The sequence below is a fragment of the Alosa sapidissima genome, chromosome 8 (assembly GCF_018492685.1).
Source record: "Alosa sapidissima isolate fAloSap1 chromosome 8, fAloSap1.pri, whole genome shotgun sequence".
NCBI classification, from domain to species: domain Eukaryota; kingdom Metazoa; phylum Chordata; class Actinopteri; order Clupeiformes; family Clupeidae; genus Alosa; species Alosa sapidissima.
Genome location: NC_055964.1, coordinates 6,869,534 through 6,889,014, shown reverse-complemented (window position 1 = coordinate 6,889,014; position 19,481 = coordinate 6,869,534). Strand labels below are relative to the sequence as shown.

The 19,481-nt window shown below is 43.9% G+C and overlaps 2 protein-coding genes across 6 annotated transcripts in view; one reads left to right on the top strand and one right to left on the bottom strand.

Annotated features, from left to right (window-relative positions):
- The window catches only part of LOC121714755 (oxysterol-binding protein 2-like), a 765,489-nt gene that overhangs the window by 504,691 nt on the left and 241,317 nt on the right, over positions 1-19,481 (bottom strand). The window lies entirely within an intron of this gene.
- Positions 35-19,412, top strand: prkg1l (protein kinase cGMP-dependent 1, like). Of its 5 annotated transcripts, none has more exons than XM_042099803.1 (20): positions 35-95; positions 2,285-2,471; positions 2,801-2,924; positions 3,272-3,438; positions 5,668-5,781; positions 9,747-9,852; positions 10,029-10,092; positions 10,491-10,568; positions 11,241-11,335; positions 12,426-12,491; positions 12,603-12,677; positions 12,792-12,894; positions 13,343-13,482; positions 13,649-13,738; positions 14,181-14,322; positions 15,044-15,207; positions 17,907-18,029; positions 18,559-18,621; positions 18,717-18,783; positions 18,893-19,412. In XM_042099803.1, exons 1-20 carry the CDS (start codon positions 90-92, stop codon positions 18,989-18,991), a joined length of 2,073 nt encoding a protein of 690 aa, XP_041955737.1. In that variant the 5' UTR covers positions 35-89; the 3' UTR covers positions 18,992-19,412. The 5 variants fall into 5 exon arrangements, with proteins under 5 accessions (XP_041955737.1, XP_041955740.1, XP_041955739.1 ...); XM_042099805.1 differs by lacking the exon at positions 35-95 and adding an exon at positions 1,001-1,757; XM_042099804.1 differs by lacking the exon at positions 35-95 and adding an exon at positions 1,001-1,860.

Here is a 19,481-nt window from a genome sequence, read left to right as displayed (position 1 = left end):
AAGGCGAGAAAGTTCTTTCGTGATAGTGAGACACTGCAGTGAAGAGTCTGCAGGCGGATTCAGGTGGACTATATTTATACGTAGGCGACATGAAGGTATTTGTAGATAAGTTAAATCAACTGGTCTGGTCTGAACATTTTCTCCATTTGACTGCAGTATGCCTGAACATGAACGTAGGCTAATTTGTTCTTAAGAGACCAGTGGTCTTTAACTAGCTTCGCTGATTCATCTCTCCGGGCTACCCTGAAGAACACTTCCTGCAATTTGTAGGCTAGTCTGATACGTCAGCAACAGATTGAAACGTAGCCTATGACACATATTTAGGTTAGTAGGCCTACTGACATGGTAATAATAGTTTATACAATTTTGGTGAAGCCAATATATTGTTGTGGCTGTTAGCAATTATTGTGTCCAAAGCGACAGAAGCTACATTGGCATCAATAAACATTACATTAATAAGCCTATTAAAATGGACAGTTTAAAGTAAAGGCATAATTTAAATTGAATTGTACTTAGAGCGCCAAAACATTAGGCTACACATGTCTCATGGCGCTTTACAGAGTGTTAGACAATCAGAGAAAAGAAGAAGAAAAAAGAAGCCCCATGGATAACAGGGGCGAGGAAAAACTTCCTAGAATTGGAGATACATAGGAAGAAACCTCGAGCAGATCCACGACTCAAGGGCCTGACCCATCTACCTAGGGTCAGATACAGGTCTGTGTACATGACAAATGCATATGTTAGTCAGTTGTACATAATAGGACATGGTGTTTAAGTGAGGTGAAAGTTACAAGAGGTGGGATGATTACATATCCGGTATGATAATGCATGCATAAATCCTAATTTAGTGTCAGAAAGTTCAAATAGTCCATCGTAGGAAATATAATTGTCCAGGGGAATAGGAGTTGTGAAAGGGCATGTGGTGGGTCGGTAGCCTATAAATCTAGACGCACCCTAGCGGCAGCAAATTACATTTAATGTGGGTCTGGCTCGTCAGGCTAGTGGGTCGGCAGTACGGGCCAGGAATCCGGGCAGAGTTGTCATAGGCATGTGGACGCTAGGCTGTAGGGCTACGGGCCAGAAATCCAGGTAGGGGGACAGTAATAGGCGATGATAGGGTAGTCGGGATGGGACTTCAGGTGAGATGAGTGAGAAGAGGGCCAAGCACACGGATGGCTGATGACTGGTGATGGTATACCTCACAAGTGAGGTAAGGGGGAAGAAAGAGAGATAGCCTAAGTAAAATAAAAAGTAAAGTAAAAAACGTAACATAATGAGATGTTGGGGCTAAATTGGGTAGGGCCTATGTCATTTGTTTTTCACACCACACATTCAGTTTTTGTTTATTTACACAGGCTTCTGGGCTGCCCATCAGTTTACAACCAGCCTATTATTGTCAGAATACTATGTTGTGTTAAAGCAGCCGTATTGAGACGATTACTTACTTTGGCAAGCATAGTGTGCTGGTTGAAATTGATTTAGCTAAATTAATTATTTGAGGAATGAATGAACGTGTTTGTGAACGCGCGCGCGCGCGCGCGCGCGTGTGTGTGTGTGAGAGAGAGAGAGAGAGAGGGAGAGGTAAAGAAGAGGGAGGGGATGTAGCGGGCTTGTGCTTGAGAGGATATGAGAGGCAGACCCAGCTTTAATAAGATACGGATAAAAGGATCTCTCGGTCAGTTCCATCGGTGTGCTTCGGAGCTCAACATTAAGAAAACATCGCGGCGGACAGATGATACTGTCTTGTTTGGATAATTGTAAGAATAAAATTCTCGTCTCGTTCGTGTGCTATAAACTGCATATCTCTCGACTATTTTAAGTCTAATTCAGCAGGGAAACAGGTGTTACAAGTCAGCACAGGTAAGAGAGTTCATTTTTAATAAGCTTTTTTTAATGAAAGAGTAACGCCAGTTGCAAAGAAAATGACTACATTTGGTTGGAAACAGTATATTTTCTATTCCCCTTTCCTGGACAAACAGCATATTTTTCATTCCCATTTCCTGTACTGCCTAACAATGCACAAACAACATGGCATGAGTAGGATATATTGTACATAGTCTACAACCAATTTTCTCAGAGGACCTCAGTCCTCAAAAAAACTCTGTGTAAGCTACTTTCTCTCTCTCTCTCTCTCTCTCTCTCACACACACACACACACACACTCAGAGAGAGGGAGACAGACACAGACAGAGAGAAACATCCTTTCAGTGATTAAATAAAGGGAACCTTGACACCTCTCCTTCTGTCTCGCTCACTCTCACTATCCTCTGCCCTCTCTCCTGAGGCGATGGGCACCCTGAGAGACCTTCAGTTCGCCCTGCAGCTGAAGATAGAGGAGCTTCGCCAGCGGGACACACTGATCGATGAGCTGGAACTGGAGCTGGACGCTAAGGACGACCTCATTCGTCGCCTGCAGGGGGAGCTGGACCGCATGCGGGTCAGTCTCGGCACCCCTGGGTCCTCCGCTGCAGGTAGCTTTCCTAACCCACGCCCCACCCCTCTTGCTGTCCTGCTTCTACAACCACAAACACAACAGGAGTAGATTTTTGGGCTTTGGCACAACATGAATGGAGTGGGGGCACTGTAGTAATGATGGTTTTGCCAGATATTTACTGTGCTGATTTGACTTTTGGACAGTTTTCACAAACATGTGAATCATCCATCGGAATACATCTGTAAGTGTCTGTATTGTTTCTCAATGTCAATGCAAATGAGGACTCATTTAGTGCAAATCAAATGTATGGGTCCAAATTAAGTAATCTGAGTGGCCTAACCTGATGTGGCGTGTTTTCCTCTCCAGGGTGCTTAGCGCTGCGTAATTCCTCACAGAGGATAAAGAGGAGGGCAGTGGTGGCCGAGCCGCCGAGCTGGGACGAGAAGCAACCTCCTCAGCCCACAGCGTCGAGTCACAGCAAAAGCCCGGAGTAAGAGAACACTTATCAAAACACAGCAGTCTCTCCACCCCACATGTCTTTAAAATGGAGTAGTAGACCAGCAGCCTCATGGTCTTTGCCAGCTTGTTTTGAGTGACAGTCCAGCACTCTCGTCTAAGAAGAAAGAAAAAATGTACCTGTCTTGACACAAAAGTCAGTCATACATTATTTTTCTTGGTGTGATTTGTTCATGTGGTCATGACAGCAAGCTTGGGGCTTTAAATCCACTGAAACTGAAATATTGCAGAGGTGAAGTATTGATGGATAGACAGTATGTATAAGCTTGCTCTCTCTCTCTCTCCCTCTTTCTCTCTGTATCTCTCTCGCTCATCCTCTAGGTCTCAGGAACTGATAAGGGGGACCCTGATGGAAAATGGCTTCACCAAACACCTGGAGCGGGGGCAGATCCTGGCAATAGTGGACTGCATGTACGCCACAACAGTCAGCCAAGGCTCATGTGTCATTCGGGAGGGTGAGAATGCTTCCCTTGCGTATGTCATAGAAGGTAAGACATGTTTCATTTCCATCTGAGTAACAGCCATTGTAACCCATCAGTTATATATTGCACTTCACACAAGGCTTATTAGCCTATAATAACATATTAATTTACCTATAATAAAGCTGTCATCCAAATTCCTTATAAACAGATGTCAGATTTGTGTACTGGCGGTGTGCATTTCAAATTGTGATGTAAGAGGGAGCAAATCTTTGTCAGAATAGGACATCAACAAGATGCTGTGATATATTTATTTTATGATTATTTTCTTCAGCATTGTGAGTATGTAATGCCTCTCAGCAAACCATTGCCTTCCATTTTTTCATGTTTTTTCTTCAATTCTGACTCGTCAAGTCCATTGCAAGACAATACTCCCTAACACCCCCCTGTGTAACCATCGCCCAGAGCTCATAATAAATAATTGATAATGTGATTGGAATCAGCAAATGATAGGGTGTACGAGACCATTCTGTTCAGAACACATGCATCTGTCCGTACAGCGCTCTGTTTGCTTGGGCTGTTCCAGAAGCACAGAGATGGTACCTGTGCGGAGAGCAGCACTGGCACATGGGCAGAGTCTGCACTCATCCGTGTCTCACATCAGAGAGGCCCAGGGACCACAGCAGCAGTGAGAGACAGAGAGAGACAGAGAGATGGAGAGGGAGAGAGAGAATTGTGTGAAGAGTCGATTTCTTGGATAAGTGCGAGACAGCCATATGGAGGCTGCTTGATACCTGTGATGCTGCTAAGAGGATGGATTAATTTGGAAGTTGATTTTTTCCCCTAAATGTTGTATGGATAAAAAAGAGAGAAGGAAGAAGATGAAAGGGAGAGCAAGGGAAAGCAAACAGAGGATGAAAGAGGGGGAGTTAAGATAGATAGAAAGTGGTAAACAAACACACCACCAGATGAAAGAATGCAGGACGGTGAAATGCACAGGAAGGGTGAATGAAAGATGACAGACAGACAAAGTGAAGACAGAAAGGAAGAGAGAGAGAGAGAGAGAGAGAGAGAGAGAGCTGGGTAGCGCTTATCATAACTCCCCATCACGGGCGGTCTGCAGGCGCTCCCCAGCGCACAGCTCTGATGTGACAGGCGGACGGGTGACGCTTGTCCTGCTTTGTTCGTCACCTCAGGACGGCACAGCGGGCACCGCTGTCTCATGCCCCGACGGTGAAGATTAAAGCGTCCCGGGCTGTCAGTCAGCGTAGCAGAGTAATCTGTGCCCATGCCACTCATCCCCGCGTGCGACACAGATGCATCGCCACACACTCACACCACACTGGGTCGGATTGAAATGACCAGGCTGATTTGTCACAGAAATGTGTTTTCCAGAATATCTCAGACGCACAGCCGAGCTAGTGGAAGTTCTCACATGTCTATCCAGATTATTGCAACGAAATGTGTTTGTACTGATGCACACTTTGGGGAATGTTGATCTTTAGGAAATAAATTGTGTGCACCTGTTGGTGTGATGGCTGAGCTGAATTTGTGTGGGTTGATGTTGAGGCAGAGGGTGTACTTGATGGATTCAGGTGTGATGATGTTGACGTGTGTGTGTGTGTGTGTGTGTGTGTGTGTGTGTGTGTGTGTGTGTGTGTGTGTGTGTGTGTGTGTGTGTGTGTGTTTTGGAAAGGTGTTTCCGTAAATTAGGTCATTCAACAGCTGGATGGGCTGTCTGATGCTAGTGAGTGTGGCGAGCTTGTCTCACTCAATTAATGTTCATGTTGGAAGTGTGCAGGTGTTCACACATACTCCAAACTCCCTCACCCCCAACACACAAATACACACACACAGAAACAAACACAAGAAGATGGACAGACACCTCCTTTCAACAACAACACATTACATTTATATAGCGCTTTTCTCGACACTTAAAGCGCGTCACATGGAAGGGGGGACCTCATTAACCACCACCAATGTGTAGCACCCACCTGGGTGATGCACGGCCATTATGTGCCGGAACGCTCACCACACACCAGCTTGAGGTGGAGAGTGAGGGAATGAATGAGCCAATTACAGTGGGGGATGATTAGGGGGCCAGATTGAATGAGCCAGGTTGGGAATTTACCCAGAACACCGGGGAACCCCCTACTCTTTGCGATAAGAGCCATGGAATCTTTAATGACCTCTCCTTCTCTACCCCTCTGTCTCATTCAGTCTCTGTCTTCCTACAAGTTGTGTCTAAAGCACACAGAATCCAAATGATCTCAGAAGTACGTGTGTTTTTGTTCACAGAGGGGAAGATGGAGGTCACCAAGTCTGGCCACAAGCTGCAGATGTTAGAAGCGGGCGCGTTGTTTGGAGAACTGGCCCTCCTTCATAACCACACGCGCTCAACCACGGTCACAGGTACAGTGTTAACGTTCACAGATCCATAACCTGCCTCTGTGACATCTGGCCATAAGACTCTCAGCGTTCCCACTGAAGATGGTGTTACAGCGTCATTAATCACTGAACACCACGTGTGCCTTGGCAGCGCTGTCTACTCTCAGGTGTCAGGCTGCATTCATTTAGTTACTGCAATCAGCATCAATAATAAATAAATGCCTATACAGAGCAATGTGTGATTTGTGATACAGAGTGCCTTGTGAATGGTCCAGTCATTGTTCGTCACGGTTTTCAAGCTTAGAGGATACAACTACAATATGACATTCCTGGGTTTCGTTTTTTTTTTATCTGCAGTCTTCCCAAAGGAATGCATTTCACATAGACTGATTATTTAAGCTCTGTAGGTCTCTGTTACAGCATATATTTAATTACATTCCATAGGCTTCCTTTCATCTGCAACAATTGTTTCAGTGTGCCGAACAAACTGCAATTGCTCGTATTGCATTGCATTCCACCAAAAGCTACAGTGCCTCGAGTCAAAATCACAACTGTCCAGACAGCCTGATAGTTAAATGATTGGAAAAAACCCGAATCATTCAGTTATAAAAACAGTCCGAGCATAACTGTGCCAGGCTTGTGAGAGTGGAGACATCGGCAGCGTGGAAATCCAGGCACTGGGCAGAGCATTATTCACGCCTGATGTAAGTTTGAGAAGATGTGTCGAATGCCGAATCAAAGTGGTCCTCAAATCCCCCCCGTAACCTCTCCGTCTGGCGCACGTCTCACTGCGGTGCGGAGAATACTAAAGTGCGTGGTCCGTGTTTGTTCTGTTGCTGTTTCCCTGTGTCACTGATGCGTCTCTCCCCTAGTGGAATAAGATGCTTTCTCACATTTCAGGACCCGTGGGGAGCCGTGGGTAACTTAAGATGCATTGAAGTGAACTCACACTGCATTCACGATGAGGGATCAAGCTAACAGCAGCAAATGATAGCTTCTGGATTACTCTGAGTGACATAAAGGAGTTTAATGAGCATCTCCTTATTACGAATGGTTTTATTGCAACTGCATCAGTTTTGCAAAGCAGCCTCCCTAGTGCCGTGTTCCATGGAGGAAAGCAGCCTATACTGTACATCCCTACTGCACAAACTAGCTGCAGTGTTTTGGAGTCTGTCTTACACTGACCTGATTTCATGCTGGGGGAAAATGGGTTGAGAGCGTGTGGACAAGGCTGATCCCAAATGGGTTGAGAGTGTGTGAACAAGGCTGAACCCAAATGGGTTGAGAATGTGTGGACAAGGCTGATCCGAGATTGAAAACCACTTTCTGAGCCGCAGTGCGCAGCCCTTCTCTTCTCTTCCCTGTTTCTTTTTTCCCCTTTGCCTCTTCTCTGCTCCTTTTTTTCTCCCTCCCTCCCTCCCTCCCTCCCTCTCATTTTTTTTGTGTGAGGATGTCTTGTTTGATTGCATGGTGCCTTTATCTCCCAGTCCATCTCCCCTTTTCCAATTCTTGCCTTCTCTTTTATTTTTCCCCAGACCTGTCCCTACCACTGACAGTGCTCTATTTATCTTCCTTGGCATTTCTTTTTCTTATTTCGGGCCTCTCTCCCCTTCCCCTGGGTCTGTCCCCCTCCTTGACGGCTCTGTATTTTTCCCTCTTCCTTCTTCTTTTTTTCTTCTTTTCTTTTCTTCTTTGGTGATGACCTGAAATTACTTTCCCCCACACCGTATCCCCACCCACCCACCAGCTCGACGAAAGCCCCTCAAAGAAAGACCTCATTGGACGGATCTCTGTCTCCATTGTGTCACATGCAGGGAGGGACAAAAGCACAGAGGGGACGATGGAGGGTCTGGGTCCGTGGGGACGCCATGCATGGCAGGTAGCAGGGCCAGAGGAGCTTTTCTTTACCCAGGTGCTCTGTTCCTGGGCCCGCTGCTCTCCTGCCAAATGGCCAGGGCATTTGGCCAGCATCACCTAGTTCCAGCAGTAGTACTGTGCTTCAGTGGTGACGATGCAGTGGACGCTTGAGTAGGGCTTGAGCAGGGCTTGAGTAGGGCTTGAGTAGGGCTTGAGCAGGGGTATAATTTGGCACAGTGGTGATTTCTCTCATGAGAAAGAGGTGGTGTTCTCTGCAGCTGTGTCTCTGCAAAATGTATGTATTTTGTATCTATTTTTGAGCATCATATTTTATTGAATTCTACATTTTATTTCTACATTCTTTACCTGGTTCTTTCTATTTTAAATATTTCTGTACATTCCTGACACACATATTCTTTATTACTCTGGGGGCATCTGTAAAATCATGCCCCCAGAGTGTAGCACTGTAGCTTCCCGGCTGCCGCTTGGCTGCAGCAACTCGAGCTAGGTAGCACAGATTGTTTTTTTGTTTAGTCGAGAAACAGATATCTATATGAAAAATTGCCTGAGTTTTCCTTTACGTAATGGAGAAACTTCATCCCATGCCGAGAGCCCACATTCCTCAGAGTGCCATATCAGCCGAGTCTCATCTGTTTCCAGAGACACGGTTCCGTTATTAATGAATTCCGGTTCTACAGCCTGTTCAATTTTGAAAATAGTCATTATACAGTGGGAGAATTTCCACCCACTGGGGATTTAGTTGTTCAGTAATGAATGACGGTACTATGATTTATTGCCTTATGTTATTATATTACCTCAAAACTGAATCAATACTCCCGCCTCGTTTTTATGCTCAATCTATGTAATTGTACACGGATGAATGTGCACACATCTATGGTAGTGTCTATGGTAGCTTGGCAACAAGACCTGACATGATAACCTCAAATAACACGCACATTCATTCATCACTTGACCCATTCATATGAATAAAGGGATTATGGAAATATCCCAGTGGTTTTTCGAGTTGCCGCTGCTATTTCTGGGCTGTTGTACTTTAATGTAGAAGGAGAGAATGGGGCTCATGGACCTCAGAGATCCAGGAGAAGAAGGAGAAGGGTGGGGGGGGGGGGTCATAGATGGATGGATAGCTGAGGCAGGGCTGCAGTATTATTCCCCCCAAAAAATGTCCTGCAGAACCAATTAGTGTGGATCATTACTAATTTACAGACCTCTCAGCTGGAGGTTTTTCTCTTTTTTTTTCAGGGACAGAGAAAGGATGGAGCGCTTGGAACAGAAAGAGAATAAGAAGAGAGAGAGAGATAGACAGAGAGACCGACACGAGGAGGAGTACAGACAATGTGTGTGTGTGTGTGTCTGTGTATGTCTGTGTGTGAGAGAGAGAAAGAGAGAGAGAGAAAAAGAAAGAGAGTCCAACAGAAAGAGCGACTGACAGATAGATGGAGGACTATAATGAGAGAGGGAGAGAGAGAAGGAGGGAGGTAGAAAGAGAGTAATGATGATGCAGCATATATGAGCTCTATGCAGATATTGCTCTAGTCACCCTAACTCTCTCCAGTAAGATATACTCTGTCAGAACGGTGCCAATCCACCACAGCTGATGACAGGATTTAGCTCTGTCTGTCATGGTGCTGTGAGTGTGTGTTTGTTTGTTTATTTATTTATTTATTATTATTTATTTACCTGCTAGCACCTTGTCGACAGGAGATCAATGTAGTTTTACCTGAGGAGTAACACTTTCAGGTTTCCCCCTCTTCTCCTCTCTGTGCCATCTGCCTGGAAGCAGCACAGTAGTTTTTTGTGGTACTGGAGACCTATGAGACTCAGGGTTTTAGAAAATGCTTTTTCATCCTAAATTCTCAGACTCTCTCGATCTGTCCCCTGTGAGCACACTCTGCCCACTCTCAAAGCTGCATTTCTAATGAACCCTAGGTTTTAGTAAAGTATTTCATTTCAGTCCATCATTTTTTAACTGTTTTGTGTGTAACTCTAATCGAGAGATGCATTTACATCTGCCGAAAAATATATTTAAATGTTTGTGTTTGAAGCTATCAATTCACTGTCTCACTGTTTTTCTCTCTGTATGCCCCCCCCCCCCATGTGTCTCATTGCAGCCGTAATGAACTGCAAGCTGTGGGTCATAGATCGCCTGTCGTTCCAGTCCATTATGCTAAAGAGTGGCCTCCTAAGAATCTCACAGTCGTTGGATCTCTTACGCAGGTCGCCACCACACCACTGGTTACACCCGCTGCTGACACTGCGCCAGAATAATCCATGTCATGGCAACAGCCCAGCAACTTATCGTCACACTCAATACAGACACATCTATGCCATTCTAATGTATGTGGACATTGTGCTAATTAGTCTCATTAATGTCTGGTGTGATTTGTTTGCAGTGCGCCTTTCTTCCGGTCATTACCAGAGGATGCTCTGATAAAGGCGTCTGATGCCCTGGAGGAGGTATGTCGTCTCGACTCTGATATGCAAACTAGTTGGACTCAGACACTATTGTGCAGTCGGTGCTCTAAGTGTGTTACTATAGTCTCTTCAGAGTGCTCACAGCCCCCTTCACTGCCCTCACAGGCAGCCACAGCCCTCTTCACTGCCCTCTCAGGCAGCATTAGACAGGCGCACAACATCTGTGCCTGCTGAAGTCTCCACAGGCTACCCATCGCACTCTCTTGATAGACTTCCACTTATATCTCTTTGTGCCACTCTATCCATCCCCTCCTCTTCCTCTCTCTCCTCCCCCTGCCCTCTCTCCCTCTCTCTCTCTCTCTCTTTCTCACTGGGATTGCCACCCCACTTTTTTAAAAATCATCCCGTTTCATCCCGATTATCTTCTATCCCCCCCTCAGTGTCATTACGGTGAGGGCGATTACATCATCCGCCACGGCTCCCCGGGAGACTCGTTCTTCATCGTGAGCCAAGGCCAGGTGAGCCCAGAGCACGCTGATAAAGCGAATCCGTAAGAGGCCTGCTGGCCGCATCACAACTACTCCACTGTGCTAGTTTACTTGGAAGAGGGTGCCATGAATTATTAAGCATTTTTTTTCTCCTTGTCTCGTGTAAAACTGGAGAGAAAGGCATCGGCAACAAGACATGAGCACTCTGTTTTGTATTTTCTTTGACTGAAAACTATTACCGGTAATTTATGGCTTTGTGAAAATGAAGCAACAGTAGAACACAGTGGATTTCGCAATTCAATGTAGCTCTGCTTTTAAAGGGATGAAAAAGAGAAATAGTCTGTAACAGTAAAAATAGTCTGAACCCAAATCCAAGACTTATTTTTCAAGGAATCAGTCGGCATAAGGAAGGGAAAAGGCTGCCACAATTTAGACAGATTTTCCCCCGTCATTGTCAGTCACCCAGCATTATTTCATGCACTTAAAGAGTGCAGACAGGCATATTTAATAGGAGTAGGGAGCTGTAGCTATTGTTGTGACAGGATGTAGACTTTTCTGGCACCTTCTTTTGGCATTCAAATGTGACATTTTAGCACTGCGCTATCAGGAAGTGAGTAGATTGAGTTACTTAAGTATTTTGTATCTTATATACACCTACAGATTGAGTTACTTGAGTATTTTGCATCTTATAAACACCTACAGGTGAAAGTAACAGAGAGGAGGTCTGTCAGTGATGAACCGACGTGCCTGTCCACACTGAGCAGAGGAGACTGGTTTGGAGAGAGAGCCCTGCGAGGGTGAGCTACACAGCCACAGCCACAGCGGAGGAGCACATGCCTCTCCAGTGTAATTGGCATCCTTGAACTTGCCTCAAGCCTGTCGGGATGGAAGCATCTGTGACTGTGACCCTGTTTTCTGATTTGACCAAGAAGAGCATCAAGCGTCCAGTTTGTGGCTATTGAGATATCCAGCGCATATCCACTTGTGGCATTGATATGCAGTATTCAGCATCTGCACCCTTTATATTGCATACAGCTTCAACTTCGTTTACAGATTTGATGCTCCAGGGACACGGACACACACACATACACACACACAATCAAATTCAATATTGTGGTGTATAGGACTACGGCATACAAGCTTTAAAAGCATCGTTAATATGAGAACTGCTGCCGTCTTTTCTCAAGATGTGGCAGAATGTCCAGTTCACCATTGAATAATCTATGCTAAAAAGATGTTTGAGGAATATCTCTAATAAGGCAGATAAAAGATGTGTCATGTTATCAAACTCACTCAATGTAAGAGATTGCATCAGCAGATACTGAATCCTGAAGCCGTATTGCATACTTATGAAAAATAAATGCTTGATTAGGAGTCCGCTTTTGTCAGTTCATGCGAGATTAATGAGTCAAATGGTTTATTTACATTATGTATGAATCTCAAGATTAGGACTTGTACCCGCTCCGGGTTAGGGTAATGGTCAGAGTCCTATGTTCCCTGCTCTGGGTTAGGGTAATGGTCAGGGTCCTATGTTCCCCGGTCCCATACAAAGCGGGGAACATAGGACCCGGGGAACATAAGTACGCTCCCCTGCTATGCTAACGAGACAGCCTTGTTGGTACAGCAGTCACAAGCTCATACTTAACCATCACAGGGTAGTCGAAGGGATTTGGCCATCACTTAGACCTAATACAGCTCTTATGGCTATCATGCTTCTCACCCAATGAGTTTCTTATAGTGATTACAGCAATGTATGTAGTTCAGGCTGTGTCATACAAAGGCTCATTATAGCACAGATACTTGAAGAATGAACTTGACTTGGTGGATGTGTTGTCAAAGTTTCTGCCTTGTGAACGGTACTGAGTGTTTTGTGTTTTCTGCTTCCAGGGAGGAATCAAGGATTGTAAGCGTCATGGCAGCCGGGGATGTAACGTGCTTAGTGATAGAGAGAGAGTATGTATTGGGAGTGTGGCCAAGCTTTTTCATTAGTTATTAAGTCAGAAAGTAACAACAGTGTGTTTAAACTTATAATACACATGTGTGGCCCTTTTCATGATCCCACAGCTCTTTCAGAAAACTAATGGGTAATTTGGAAGATGACAACAAAATTGGACGTGACAACAAAGAGAGTAAAGCAAGGTATGACAGCATTCATATATGAGTTGTAAAAAGTCAACATTTTGGTGAGGTCTGAATTCCTCTGAAGAGTGAGACTGGGCCTTGTGTTTGACTGGGCCTTGTGTTTGAGTGCAGGTGTGAAGAGAAGGAGGAGGTGTCTTTCCCACCTGACACCTGCCTCGGCGACCTCCAGGTGATCTGCTGCCTCGGGGAGGGTCAGTTCAGCACCGTAGAGCTGGTGAGTGGAGACAGGAGAGCACAGGATGATGCCGCTAGCGGCTGATGCTCTTTAGGGTCACCCAGGATAGGAAAAGTGTATATAATGGACATGGGTGGCTCACAGGTCACAGAATATTGCAGCCAGCATAGCAGAAGTCATATTGTACAAACAAGCCATTGAGTATGAGGACTACCGTATACATGTAAAATGTAAAACTAGTAAACAAGTAAAACTTTTTAAATTTCAAGGAGGATTTGAAAACTATTTATCTATACATATGTCTATGTCTTTATCTATGGTATGTTTTTTAACTAGATTATTTTGTATTAGATTCTATACTATGTTGTATTATTCGTTTTAACCTTGGAAGGAAAATACTTCAAAAATTGCTTTTGAAGCTTGGTGTGTGGCAGCTGGAAGGCTTCTGATGGATGATTTATTCACTTACCCCTCTTGCCTACTTTAGGTGCATTTCAAAGGTGACTTACGCCGTCAATACACTTTGAAGATCATCCGAAAGCATGCAGTACTCAGCTCTGGCCAGCAGGGGCGCCTTCAGACTGAGAGACGCATCATGTTGGAAGCCAATTGCCCTTTCATAGTCAGGTAGTAACCCAAGCACATCCATCCTTTCAGATCACTGAAAATGTACCACTGTACTGCCTTTTTCCATGTGGGCCTTTCCTCATTATGATTCATGTTCAAGCTCATTCATGTTGATTCACAAGAATTCATGGTTTGCCTTTGCAATTTATGCATTGTTGGTTATCAGGTTGCACAAGACCTTCAGAGATGCAGACTGTTTGTATATGTTACTGGAGGCTTGTCTGGGAGGTGAACTCTGGACCTTACTGAGAGAAAGGTACTCAGTTTTATTTTATTATTGTTATTTATTAAAACATATAAAAACATATAAATATATCATGTTATTATTGTTGTTATTGAAAAAAAAAGTTTCCGTTCTAAAAGTTTTTCCTAAATATTCAGTGTCTATTATCATTGCCTATTTGTAGGCTCAGCTGTTGGTACTTAGTACAGTCACATGTGTAATGCTAGAAGAGATACTGTATAAAGATATCATTTTAAACAAGTACTAGGTTTTCCCACAACATTTGTATTGGTTTAAAGGTTGTGATGTGGTGATAAGACTGAACTCTGCGTGTAGGCTATGTGCTTTAATGTGTGTGTGTGTGTTTCTTTTCTTTTGTTTCTTGTCTGTGGTGAAAAGGCTGCCGTAGAGAAAGTAAAACTCTGACCTGTTGCTCCCACCTCCCACACTTCCTCTATGCCTCTGTGTGTTTCAGGGGCACCTTTGATGATGCCACAACACATTTCTACACCGCCTGTGTCGCGGAGGCTCTCTCATACCTGCACAGCCGTGGCATCGTCCACAGAGACCTGAGGCCAGAGAACATTCACCTGGATCAGTACGGCTACGCAAAACTGGTAGGTTACTGTGTAAGGACTTGGTCAAACTACCCATGCATTTCGTTGCTAAATTGGAAATTAGGTTGGCTGTGATAGGAAATATCCCTTTCACAGTGCACATAGGAGTGAAATCAAAACGGTATGTGACATGGGTGAAACAAATATGTATTTTTGCACTTTCTCTTGTCTGTGCTACTGCCTTTGATCAGTAACTGATTAAGGGCATTGGAAGTGATGTTAACAATCCTTCACTTCTAGACTTCTCACTTCCCACTCTCTTCAGTATGCAGAGCACACACAAAATAATTAACATCTCTTTGAAGTGTGTGTTTTATGGCTCAGCGCCGGTGATAGCTGTGTCCAGAGGTATTATGTTTTAGAGTTGTCCCCTCCGTCTGTACTTCCGTTCGCCATGAACTTGTGAACACGATATCAGAAGAATGCCTTGAGGCACGTGCTTCACTGTGTCACTGTGAGCACATGAATGTCCTATTCTTGTGAGCACAATATCTCAAGAATGCCTTGAGGCACGTGCTATGCATACAACCGTATACCACCGCATACCAGGCATACCACCTCAACGCGGTAATTGTAGGTTTTTTTGTATTTTTGTTGTTGTTTACAGGGCTTTAGAGTGTCCACTGTTTTTCCACAGAGTATCTACTTCTGTGATCTCTAAATGTTGTAGAGCCAAGTTCATACATGACTCCAGACCTCTTGCTCTCTCTGTCTCCATCAGGTGGGTTTTGGTTGTGCACAGAAGATTGGATCAAGGAGGAAGTGCTGGACATTCTGTGGCAGTACTGGATATGTGGCTCCTGAGATGATTCTGTGCAAAGGCCATACAACCTCAGTTGACTACTGGGCCCTTGGCGTGTTTATTTACGAGATGCTCAGTGGGAGGTAAGAATGAATGTCCTGTGTAACTGTCTGTGTAACTGTCTGCCATTATTCTGTTTACTGCACATTTTAAACTACAACACTTTTGTTACGATTATGCCTCTCATCCACACAACTCTGGAGATTTTGAGCCCCTGAAATAGAAAGATTTGAAAATGCTGCTGACCCCATATTTGTTTGAACTGTTATGATTGTCCCACTATTTTAAATATAAACAACACTGCACTTATACCAGTCCACATCAGTCAATCTGTCACAAGCTGTGCGCCTCTTTTAGTGTTAGTCTCCAATGACAATGCGGCCCCCCTCTCTGTCATAGAGAAGTAGACAAATGACTTGATTGAAAGAAATTCTCATCTGTTGTGCTCCTCTTGAGTGACATGTCACTCACTGATCCTTTAATTGCTGCTCGGTCATGTGGTTCTGTCAGACCTTTGTGTGTTTCCTGACAGCGGCTTTTCACATCAATGCTTATTGATGAGTTTTGATCAATGGCAGTATGTCAGTTGTGATCTATGGCTTTGACCATCCCTAGTTTAGTTTTCTCTCTCTCCCTCTGTTTTATACTTTATGTACTTTATAATCATTTTTAAAAGTAAAGAGACAACATAGACAGACTGAATGTGTGACAATACATTTACTGTTTGAATGTCAATCTGTTTTATTTTGCATCAATTGCTTTGATAGTCTGATGACTTTCTCATTCATATGATTGAAATCCATGAAGATATTTAAAACAGCGGTCCCCAACCACCGGGCCGTGGGACATTCCTAACCGGCCCGTAGCCTACGACATGAGTTTAAAAAAAATGCATGCAAACTAAACTCAATTTAATTCGCAATAATGTCACGTTTTTACATGGCATAGGCCTATATGCAGTTGTTTGATTGCACGCATGTTTGCATTTTGCAAGGTCTATTTTCTTACGTCTGTCTGTCCCGCCTTCAACACTTTACATATTGCCTTCAGCGCTGCGCAGCCTCAGGTCAGCTCACTTCACTTGATCAGTTCTTGGCGAACGGTATGTCACACAAAGTTAGCTAAACTGCTAGAATGAGCAACAAAAAACAAGCATCTTTAGCAGGTCACTGGTCAGAGTGTTCGAGAGCCGCTGCAGAGATTTCTTACAGAAAAAAAGTCACCGCTGCACATTTTAGTGATGAGGACTAGGTGTCAAAACTCGCTTACCTGTGTGGATTCGGGTTGCTTAATTACCTCAACCTGTCACTCCAGGGGAGAATGACGACTGTCTTTAAACTGGCAGATAAAGTCGCTGCATTTAAAGCCAAGCTTGATTTGTGGGGACGGGGTGTATTTGATATGTTCCAAACAGTAGTGGGGGTTTTGGGAGAGACTGAGGCAGGGCCCTTTCTCTCGCAGCTGGTGCGCGATCACCTTGTTGCGCTTTCAAATGAGTTTGAGCGTTAGGCTACTTCCCATCCTCACAAGATCCACGGCAAACCAGCGAGTGGGTCCGCAACCCATTTGTCAATATCCCGAATAGTCATAACTTGTCAGCGCAGGAGGAAGAGCAGTTGATCGAAATTGCAAATGACGGTGGTCTTAAGAGTGTGTATGAGGAAACCTCTCTGGCGGGTTTTTGGATCAAAACCAAAGCAGAATATTCCGAGATAAAAATAAAAGCCGTAAAATCGCTGAAAACGTTGCTACCATTTCCCACCACGTATCTAGGCTATGCGAGGCCGGGTTTTCTGCAATGACTGCAACTAAGACAAAATCGACTGGACATTTCAAACACACTGAGAGTGTCACTGTCTTCCATCACCCCCTGATGGAACCAGAGACGGTTGATAAAGCTATAGAACTAAACTATATAATCTTTGATGGAACCTTCTTGTTGCAGGGAAACAAGCACAGGGCTCCCACTGATTATATTCGTAATGCACGTTTAGTTCCCATGTTTTGTTCCCATATTTTGTTAAGCATGTTCACACTTGATAGATGTAGCTTCAAGTTGTTCAATTTTCATAGTTCATATTGTTCAATTTTCACTTCTTCAAGTAAACTTTTTTCACATTTTTAAGAGTTCGTTACCTTCACTGTTAACTGGAGCTAGTTCTTTTCAAGTAATGCATGCACAACACCCCCCCCCCCCCCCCCCCCCTTTCCGTGAAAAAAAAAATGGGAATCAAACCGGTCCATGGTACATAAAAGGTTGGGGACCCCTGATTTAAAACATTCAAACACATAAATGTTGTCCATGACAGTTCATATAAACTGTGGTCAATGTGCAACTAAATGAGCGGCAGATTCATTGTGTATTTATTGCTCATAATATTTCTATTTGCTTTCAAAACAGATGTCTGCGGTAAATTAATTATTTAGCAAATCATTAATGTGCAATCTGTATGAAATCCATAGCTGTCAATGTGTTTAGTGAAATAACATTTCATGTCTCCCATAGCTCTAGAAATAAATTATTGCCCTGAGGTTAAGCATGCACTGTGACTAAAGCAAGTCACAGGAAGGATTAATATGTTTATTTCTGTCATATGCATTAAATTAATTATTTTGTGTTGACAGTATTCCACATATCTAAACTCATTGCAATGTACATATTTTCTCAGTGCTTATATAGAATCCAGATAACCAGTATTGGTAATTAGTGAAATGCTAAGTTTAGAACATCTACATGTATTTAAATGTGTTTCATAAAAAACATTAATTTGTGTTTTGCAAGCCCTCCATTTTCAGCTTCAGACCCAATGAAGACCTACACAGCCATACTTCAAGGCATAGATGCAGTGGAGTTCCCTAAGCCCATCAGCAAGGCTGCTGCCAACCTTATCAAGAGGCTTTGCAGGTACGCCCCACTTTACCCCGACCACTTCACACTTCTCAAACACAGCTGTAGTGCCTCTGTCTCTCTCTCACACAGAGAGAGAGAGAGAGAGAGAGAGAGAGAGAGAGAGAGAGAACACACACAGACAAATTAATTTGAATTTGAATTTAAGAGAACACACACACAAACAGACAGCGAGAGAGAGATAGAGAGAGAGAGAGAGAACACAGAGAGAGAGAGAGAGAGAAAAACACACACACAGAGAAAGAGAACAGAGAGAGAGAGAGAGAGAGAGAGAGAGAACACACACACACATCCATTCATGCCTGTCAGCCCAAAGCATCACACACACACACACATGCACACACACACACACACACACACACACACACACACACACACACACACATCCATGCCTGTCAGCCCAAAGCATCACACACACACACACAAATATATACACAGTGGCATCCCAGAATAGCACTGCTCCATTTCTCCTCCTGCGTCTGGCTCTCCATGTTCCCTGACACTCGTCCGTTTCCCCCTCTCACAGGAACAACCCCTCCGAGAGGCTTGGAACACAGAGGAACGGGGTCAAGGATATCCAGAGGCACAAGTATGGACCCAACGGCCTGTGTAGGATGTAGCAGTTGTCTTGTTCAATAGATCCCTGTGTGTCAGTATTTATGCTTTGATGTTTTTGCTGACCAGGTGGTTTGATGGGTTCGACTGGGAAGCCGTTCGCAAGCGCACCATTACGCCACCTATCCTGCCTTGTGTAAGACGGTGAAGTCTGTAACAACATACAATTTCAGAATTATTCAAGTTGACTTGTTAAACTGCCTGTGAGGAGGGATATAATTAAATAATATTTTGTTTGATTTTAGGTTCATCATCCCCCAGAATATCGAGAGTCCAGCCTGCATCATGATGACAATGGCAACTCATCACACACTGAACTACCAGACTGGGACAAAGATTTTTGATGTTTTCACAGACTCAGAGCAGACAGACAGCAAAGGAAAAGGAGTGGCCCCTTGATGTAGGCTACTGGATGTGACTGAGACACCTGGAATGTTCCTGTCTCTAATGGTTTTTGGACATCTTTTGCAACACCTTTCTGTTTCTGTATGATGTCATGGATATGGCCAAGAATCAGTCCCTAATGATATTTACATAGACTCACACTCTACATTTTCTCAATGTTCTTTTCAGATACTTTTAAGCTATGTGAAGTTGGTTAGGAATAGGAACGTTTTTTAAACAAGATGTCACTTGTGGAAATAGATCATTTAAGTTGTAGCCTACATGCTTAAAATACTACATATTATGTATATAGTATGGCTATATTATTGAAGTGTCAGACAAGTGATTTGTAAAATAAAGCGTCAAGTAGGCCTAGGCCTATATTCGGTTTAAAAAACAAAAACAAAACATATCCATGGTTTTTGTAACTCAACCTACTCAATTCTGTCG